The sequence below is a fragment of the Triturus cristatus genome, chromosome 5_2, assembly GCF_964204655.1.
Source record: "Triturus cristatus chromosome 5_2, aTriCri1.1, whole genome shotgun sequence".
Lineage (NCBI taxonomy): Eukaryota > Metazoa > Chordata > Amphibia > Caudata > Salamandridae > Triturus > Triturus cristatus.
In genome coordinates this window covers 900,134,093-900,143,604 of record NC_140588.1, presented here as the reverse complement: position 1 = coordinate 900,143,604, position 9,512 = coordinate 900,134,093, and the positions used below count along the sequence as shown (strand labels likewise).

Below are 9,512 nucleotides of genomic sequence, written 5' to 3'. Positions count from 1 at the left end.
GTTTGTACCTCCTACGATATTCTCTCCACTTTTCTAGGCCAACAGCCTTTAAGGTGTCCCTCTCCGTTTTCATTTGAGACTTCTCGTCATCCGCATGTGACCCAAAGAGGGGGTTCCCTAAAAACGGCAAATTCAGAACACAATGAAGTGCTTCTGGTTTGAGGCCGGCGAGTCTGAGCCAAGATGATCTACCTGCACAGATGCATGACAATATCCATGAGCAGTTACCGATGATAACGTGAGCAAACTGGTGAGTACCAACCAGTAGCTCTACGGATGGTGCTTACCTAAGGTACTTTCTGACTCCTCTCACCCTTGTTTCTTGGATAGGTGTGAGACTTTGTGTGGTTGGTTGACAAACGAAAACTTGTTTAGAAAAGAACACCTGATGGTTGGCATGACTAGTAAATGATTGTAGCCTTATCTTGGAGTATACAAATACCCATGTTTTGATGTAACACTAAAAAGTTGCAGTGTTCTATGTAACCAGGTCATTTGTGTATGGATGTTTTCCAGGTGGGCCTGAAGTGTGGGTGGCCAGTTTTTGAGTGGTTGGGGCCATTTTTGTTAGTGGGGGCCGGTTTTGCGGCAGTGCTGCAATATTGGCCCCTTGTAAAAAAAGCAGCATCAGTGCTTCTCGCTAGCACATCCTCCCCCCTGAGCCCAGTTCAACTGAATTGCCAGGGCTGGTTTGTGTTCCTAGTCCGGTCCTGGCCAAATACTATTACAAGATAATGCAATAGTTAGGCAAATGCATCCTACTAGACAACCAGTTCTCAATATCACAGTAACAATAGTTTAACTGGTATAAATACCATTGTCGCAATTTATTTTTTAGCCTGGAATGTGGCATTTTAGCAGTTGGCTATGAAAACGTCACTACAGGTAATTGTGCTTCATTCGGCTCAAAACGTTACCCTGAGCAAAGTTATACAACAAGTTTGTGGTTCTGTGTGAAATGTCCTACGCATTGTTTTGGTTCACATTGTGCTCTAGATCTCGTCTACACAGGGCGAGATCCCGCTGAACATATGGATTTAGACATAAATGTGCGTCAGATCAGGATACATATAAGCAGCTTGTGTATTTTTTTGTTGGGCGAGGGTATGACTTGTAATGGTCTCACTGATGGAAATTTTATGGTTACTTTCTGTGATGTCGCAAAAGTAGACACATACATTGTTTTTGTTAAATCTTTCATAGGAGGCGCGAGCAGCAAGAGAGCAATTGCCAAGGTTATCAGAAGAAGAAAGTAGCACAGAGCAACTACTTGAAGCGAGCCCATCTGACCCAAGTTCTGAAGGTAATAAATGCTCTTAAAGTCCCTGAAATCTTTATTGGCTCTGCATTGACTAGAAATATGCAGATGAGCTGTGTTGGACATGGTTACGCCAAGCACCAGCATCCTTTGTGCTTTGAAAAGGTACACAACATTGTTCTGTACCCAGTCAGCGAGTTGTTTTAATTGTGTTTTTAAATTTAAAGGAACAATCCAGTGAATAATTTCACAATAGTTCTCAAAACCCATGCAGACGTCATCAAACGAGGCAATGTTTTACAATGCTTGCAGTTTGTGATTGCTCGTTGTGCAGGACTGGATAAAGAGACCCGTTTGCTTTTTTGCCCCGGACCTAATGCTTCGAAAGTAATAAATGCGCAGATGAACTTTACATGAAATCTCCATATCCCACTTTTCATGTGTTAAGTCATTTTCTAGTTGTCCGGATTTCCACTATATTTGTAAATGAAAAGTATTGGCGACGAGCGCTGCTGCTGGATTATTTAGTTAGGGAGATCTGATGACACACGCACTGCTAATTATGTGACAGCATAAAACAAATATGAAGTTTAAAAATGAATTATTACTGTTTGATTCGAGCTGCAAATGTGGAAAATTCCAGTTTTGTGGTTTGATCGTCCAGAAAGGATTGCCGTGGTCTGGTCTACCTTGCTTGTAAATGGCTGATTGGTGTGAAATAAATGTAGACAATTGAAAAATAAATAACTTTGCCGGTTTGCAACTTATTTTGAGTTGCATTAAAATATGAGAAAATTGCTTTAATTTCAAGGTGGTGTGGGTAGTACTTTATCACAGACTGGAAGCCTGTGTGTTCGTATAAACTGGTTGCCGTGAGTGTAGCATATACATCGTGTGGCAATGACTATTTCATTTCCACCAATGAAATCAGTGATACAACAGGCCAAAAGCCAACATCTATTGTTAATGATTTTTAGTTGATAAAATTCTTTAATCTGCCTTTGCTAACATTGGTAACATGCTAATTTTGCAACATTAAAAACACTCACGCTACAATTTGCAGATGACCTGTTCTTGATATTTCCGCTTTTAATTAGATTCTCTTTTTTCGGGTTAGGTAACATTGGCCACAAGGAGCAAGTGTCTGGGATATCTGGTGATGCACAGAAGTCGGATATAGCAGAGCAGCCTCAGCATGCAAGCAGAACTCCTTCAGAAGTGACTGAGAATGTAGCAGCACTAAATAGGTCTTCTCTAGAAGACACAGAAATATTTTACCCAAATGATGAAAATGTATCAACTCCAAAATCTTGCAACCGTGGATATAGGAAGAAAGACGATGGTGTAGCTGAAGATTTGATTGAAGAGGAAAAGATAGTGGACTATCATGAATGTGGGTCTACGGGCGAGTCTCAGATACAGGAACACACAACAGCCTCAAGTAGTATTGAATTCAATGTCACTTCAGAAATGGAAATAGAATCTGCCATAATCCAGACTGATACAGGGTTGGCAGCAGTTCTAATTAGTGATATGAGTGAACCAAATACCCACAGGAATGAACTGGCATCAAAAGACCAGGAATACTCCTTAAGACCTGCAAACCAAAGTGAAAATAAAGCACTGGCTAGAAACATTTCATCAGGAGCAGATGTGACCGCAGCGTCAGGTAATGAGAGCGTTTTAATCATATCAGAAACGGATCTTTTAGTAGATAATACCCAAATTCAACTGCTCGAATCAAGAACTCCTGCTGAAAAAGAGGTTGCATTTTTAGACTCTTTAGAGAACGTTGCTCCAAAAACGAAATCATTAACAGTGGAAGATCAGCAACCCTCACCCCAGGAACTGTCACCCAAAGAAGCTCAGCCCTTGGCTACCAAGGAAGAAGCACAAAGTAACTTGCAGCAGTCTATTCCCATTGACGGCTCGCATTTAAGTACACATGCAATTCAAGAAGGAACTGATACACCACATAAAGTTGTAGTAGATCATCGTAGCGATGATACAGTGAAAAATTCACTAAATAAGTGTAATACTTCTATGGAACGCATCAGTCAGGTGAGTGGAAATGATTTTGAAGCACCTCCTATTTCTGTTAACCGTGTTGTGACTGATCAGACAACAGTAACATGCACACTGACGACCAAAACAAGTAAAGCATCAGATGAAATGACAAAAAGTCAGCATAAATCAACTAAAACACCAGTCAGATTCACTATTGCTCCTGCGTGGCAAAGATCTCTATCTGGGGGATCCAGTGCAAAGGAAGACGCCACTGTTCGATGCGCTGCAACCTCAAATATAAAAGCAGAACTGTTTGAAAAAACCACAGAGGAGCAGACATGCCTGGGTAGAGTGCGATCAGCATCTTCTCCGACTTCATCTGCAGACATTGACATCAATACAGACATTCCGCACACGCCAAAAAAACAGTGTGACAGCATATCACAGAGCACTCAAAATCCATTTGGTGTCAGGCTAAAAAGAGCATCCTCTTTCTCAAAACACAGTGACGAAAATGTTAGTGACTCCCAAACACCTGATTCTTCTGTCCAGCAGGCATCTCTTGTCAAAGACCTACAAAAGTCGGAAAATGCAGGAAAGACCTTACAAATACATGTAGGACTCAGAAAATCTTCATTGCATCAGTCTGATCTCCAGGAAGAAAAAGATCTTCATAGTACCAGTCCTGAAGAACTGCCAAAGAAAAATCACACCCCCAAGAGCCTAGGTAATGGTTCCATTTATGTTCTCTAAATAGTTGCCGAGAACTTATTTGCAACTGATTGTCAGATTACCATGAGAATTACATTTGTCTCTATTTTCTGTAGTGAAGAATGTTTAGTTTATTGGGCCTTTCGCCCTTGATTAGGAGTTTCCATACTGTATGTAAAAGGGAAAAAGACAATAACTTTGCTTTCGAATTGTTCACAATATTTTACATTTGCAAAGACGTTTTTGATTTTACTATACTATATATTAATGGGACTTTCAGCCAGTCCTCTATGTTAATTTTTCCCTTGTTGTGTCATTCACATTTTTCGTCCACCTCACTACAACGTACAGCATGAGACAGTAGGTCAGTCCACTTTACCCATTGGCTGACTTCACTGTGAGTGACCGCATTCCGCTCTTTCACAGGGAGCACATCTGCACACAAAGTAGTTCCTTTGAGTACTTCTATGGAAATGTGTGCTTTCTGAGAACAAAATATTTTTGCTTCGAGTCATTTTATTTTATAATGGCGAGGGCCCGGCACCTTTTCTAAAAACCATGACAAACCAGCATTGCCAAAAGGTTGGCAGCCAATACCAGACGTGTTGGCATTGCCAGTGCGTGTTTTGGTTTTGATTCTATCTTGTATTTGTCTTTTGCTCTCCTCCCTGTCTGATTAATTACAGAAGCAACACAATAATTACACCATGGATAAAACGAGTGGTGATTGCCTGCATGTTTGAAAAGGCATGCTAATACACTCAAAACTCTCCACTAAATATTGAATGGCTGACATACCTCCTGCCTACCTGCCGAAGTGTAAGGCTCTGCCTAAGGAGATACGTGCCCTAGCCTTTGCAGAAAACACCCGGATAGTAATGTTACGTTATTCATCTTTTTATGATCAGTACTGACTCATTGTGCTGTTCATTCATCGTGTCATTGTTCCTTTTTCATTGATTTTGCATGTGTACGTGTCATTTTCACTGAGATATCGGAGATCATCTCACTCATTGTAGACCTCTCCATCCCGCCTCTTTGTTGAACTTAGTTTAATTTACCAGGTGAGACTCTGTACCCTTTCTTCCTCTGCCTTCTTTTGTTTCTCCCTTACCATGACCCACTTCACCAGTGGCTCCCCTTTACCCACTCCACGATTGCTAGCATGGCCTCTCATTGAACAATAATCAAAACATGAATTTAGCAATTGGCCAAATGCAATGTGTGGCACTGGCACCCTAAATTGAAGAGTAGAGTACAGTGTGTTTAAAACTACGAGGCACATACATATGAGTGTGGCATGCAGTACGTTGATTCATGAATGGTATGAAGACATTTACAAAATATTTTATACCTCTATAGCTAGCCATAAAAGTAAAATAGTTTACGAAAAGATTGCTGTATTTCTACGTAGTCACGGGTGCACACATCAAACTTCTTGTTCCCCAGTCCTCTTACCAGTGCAGGATCTTATTCCCCAGTCACCCTATTTTCCTTCCTTGGAGGACTACGCTTTGTCGTGCAGCTTGTCCATTTCAGTGCTGGAGTTTCCTGAGTACCACCCCAGCCACTCAGAGCTGGATCTTTCCCAGTTCAGAATATCTCAGCCAGTCTTCATCTGTGTCTGGCCCTTTGTGGATATTTCTTCTCAGTGTCCACCACACCCAGTGACACAAAAGCAGAATGGCCCTTACCTCTTAAAGCTCACTTAACAGAACTCATACCCAAATCTATCTTAAATAGAAAGTAAGTAAAGTATGGGCTTCACCAATGGATTAGTTGTACAGTATCAGGCCAAGCACTCAGCTTTGCCTTGTAGGTGAAGAGGATAAATTATGATATTTAAATAAAGGTTTGAAAATAACATGATGCGTTAAAAACTGTAATCAATTAAAATAAATGCAAGTTTACGATCTTGCAGTAGCTATTTATAAAGTCATTAAGGTGTGAATCCGCTAAATTGTAATTGCATTTATATAGCGCTTATAACCCTGACGAGGCGTCGAAGCGCTTTTTCAGTGAGTAGCACGCTACTCCGGAACCCATAAAGGATTAGTGTTGAATTAGTATATTGAAATATGAATGTAATTTGAGTGGTGGATATGTTAGTTATTTGGATTGAGAAGGCTAGCGGAGGGATAGAAGAGAATTAAAGGTTTGCATTCATATAGCGCTTGTTACCCCTGATGGGGTGTTGAAGCGTTTTTTTTGGCAAGTAGCACACTACTCCGGAACCCATTAAGGATTAGTGTTGAATTAGTATAGTGAATATGAAAGTCATTTGAGTGTTGGATATTAGTCAGTCATTTGGATGTAGAAGGATAGCGGAGGGACAGAAGAGGGAAATAGTTTTGCATTTATATAGTCCTTGAAGAAAGATAATAAAGAATTCACCTCTCTTGCTTCCAATTTTTGGATGATAATCTGAGAAATTAGATAGTTATTTTCCTAGAATCATACAATTTGATCAAGTACGAAAGAACAGATTTGGACCCAGATCTCCTGGTTCTGAAGGATGTAATTTAGTCACAAGAGCACGAAGCTTTCTGATGGGCTACAGACTGTAGAAAAATTCATCTAAGTTGTTTATAATCTAAGAAGTTATTTCTTTATGAACTCTTAATAGAATCCTGTCCCAGCTGGTATTTGACCCCGAGCGTAATTGGATTACCCTGCTGTTTTGCTGAGAAGCAGCTAAGGTATTCGAGTAAGTTGAGTCCTGCATATTCAGATCTTCTCTGAGAGCCTTGCTCTTGGAGCCCCTTCACTGGATACTGGTTGTAGTTCCTCCCTCTGGACTTATTCTGGATGAACAAAGAGATTAAGAACTGTTGATGGATCATCTTATTTGCAGAATGCCTGGCCAAATATTGTATTGCTATTTTTTCCACTAGACCTCTTTGCTCCCTTCTCAACTTATTTATTCCAAACTTTTTTGAACTTGCTACTAGTGTGTCCAGTCACTAATCAATGCATAGTTATGTTATGCCAGGAGTACAGTAGCCCCCCTGAAACATGTTTCCTAAATACTATCATTAAGCCTCCCCAGGTGCTTGAACGATACCCTTGCTAGAGGGTTTATTAACTTTTATAGCACTCCCTGAGACTGTACTTCTGTGTGTGGGCTTGGGAGTGTAGAGAGTCCTGTTGGTCCAAGATTGCAATAACAGTCCAATAACACTGATAGGACGAGTCCAAGACATATATTTTTGTATATCAGGCGTCATTAACTAGAGTGTTGGTTGGCACTGCAAGATTTAACTGTGTAATGCATGTTATTGACTATTGGTACTGTCCCTTCTATGGAATTGTTGAGGTGAAATATATCATTTTGTTACTTTTACTAATGTGGTGGCATCTTTGCAAAGCCAGTAGGCCTGCCTTATTTATGACACTCGTTACATTGTGATGTTGCATATGGTATAGTTAGGGGTATTGTGGTTATAGGTTTCAGAACCCACTAGATGCGTAACCAAAGATGTTTCCATCTCAAGGATTACATATATTTGTAATTTAATGCATAGGATTTATTAAAGTGTGTGTGTGTGTGTGTAAAGTCTCTACTTTGTTGCAAACATTTTCTCTAGTCCTGACTTCTTCAGATCATTCCATGCAACTGTAGTAAAAAAATTGCATTTTGCCCTCCATGCATTGACAGCTTCCTGATTGGCTTTTTTCTCTATCCTTCTTCCCAATTCCTGTGTCTGTCACACCTCTGGAATATTTCTACTTTGCCATCATTTTATTGGCTGAGTTGTATCCTTCCACTGTTGACATGAGGAAGGTACTTTTTTCATTTTTCTTTTACCACTCTAGAGGACTGCATGGGTCTTTCTGCTCTCTTCTCATTTGCTGATTTTCCCACGTTCTAGCTTGAGGCATTTGGATTTCTTTTCTTTTTGACAATGCCTGTGCAAGGGGGCATTGTTATAGCCAATAAACAGTTCACCCCTCATCTTTTAAAAGTGAGACTTTTTGGCTTTGGTTATGCTTTAGTATGCTGTTCCTTGTTTCTTTCTTCAAGTAATGGGGAATAATAGTCTCATTACATCTTCAGAGCGACCTTGCAGTTTTCACAAGTGGTTTGGAGATTTCCCCAAATATAAAATCCACAATTATCCCTTGTGATACTTGATCTTCTCATAAACGTTGTGGGCGCACTCATGGATTTTGCTCTCTTCAGAAAATTCTATACTGTAGGCATTTTACAGTCTCCTCCATCCTAATAGGGTGCTCCTTCTTCTAATGTGCCTCTTTCTCGGTTGCATAGATCCAGCCGTTTTGGCATCTTCTCTGGGTGGAGCCGAAGTTTCTTCCAGTTTGAGCATAGCAACACTAGCACTTGTTTTGCCTTTGGGTATTGCAGCTCTCTGGGCCACAATCATCTCTTGCCCCGCTCTGTATCTTTTGTGTGTTCATTGTCTTGCCTTTCAGTAGAAATATGATTACCTTGCTTTCTAAAACCGTAGACCTCAGGTACAAATATCCTGAGGGTGCATTGAGAATGGAAGAGGGCGACAGTGAGGCAGAAAGATCTTAAGAGAGTGCTGAGAATTAGCCAAGACTCCTCACGAGGTTTTACTATGTCGGCAGAAGATCGGATTCTTGTCGTCTTTGTTATGAAGAACAATGGAATTTCCCGGCTTTTACAGTTTTTTGTCGTATACTGTGGTGTCCAAGACATTTGAGTGACTAATGCTGCCCATTTTCGTCTGCAGATTTTTAATCCCCAGTTTACTAAATTTATTTGGAAAAGGCCCGTTAGCATCCACATTTTCACTTGTGGCTGGCTTCAGATGTTTGTTTCTTATTTAGTTGAAGTTTTGCTTCCAGCACTGGGGCAGAGACTTGCACCTTTTGTTCATGGTGGTTCTTGTGCTGCACATTCCTGCATTTCGCTTTTTTAGACAAGGGTAGGAGGTTCATAACAAAACTCTATATGAGCAAATAATCTCTCCATAAATAACATCAGCATACTGTTGGAAGTAACGAGAAGTGGCTATCACTGTGGTGGTTTTGAAGCTGCAAGGTAGTAATGACCAGAGTGGCCATTCTCTAGGAGCGGTTTACTGGATTTCATTTGTAGGCAGGCCACGCATGATGCTGTATCACGGGGTCGCTTCAAGCGAGGCTACTTTTTCCGTGGTGGATAAAGCTATAAAAGGTCATCCATGTTCAGGCAGCCAAGTATAACCTGCCGAAATTCACATGGGAAAACATGCAGGGGTGCAGAGTTTATCATACCCAAGTGTGGTTAATCACTTCCAATCCTTATGCAGAAATGAGTTTTTCTTACCAGATGTTTTTCCCTTGTAAAACTAAAATAATCAATCTTTAATAAACTTTTTTCAGATACAGTGATTGCTACTGTGATGTAGCCGTCTTGTAGCATTGTATCTAGCACTCTTATCCAATCACTCTCAGCTTAACATCCATAGAAAGATGGACTAATTTGGCCCTGGTGAACCCAAGCATGAAAAGATTAGAATAGTGAAATACTGTAGTCGCTGAGTCATCTTTCAATTGTTGTACTTAG

At 40.5% G+C, this 9,512-nt stretch overlaps 1 protein-coding gene across 8 annotated transcripts in view; it reads left to right on the top strand.

The window, feature by feature from the left end:
* KIAA1210 (KIAA1210 ortholog) overlaps positions 1 to 9,512 on the top strand; it is a 545,154-nt gene that overhangs the window by 507,971 nt on the left and 27,671 nt on the right. For all 8 annotated transcript variants that reach the window (XM_085608043.1, XM_085608048.1, XM_085608050.1 and 5 more), the window contains 2 exons: positions 1,204 to 1,303; positions 2,376 to 3,992. In XM_085608043.1, the coding sequence (XP_085464169.1) occupies positions 1,204 to 1,303; positions 2,376 to 3,992 (1,717 nt within the window). The remainder of the gene's footprint in view (positions 1 to 1,203; positions 1,304 to 2,375; positions 3,993 to 9,512) is intronic.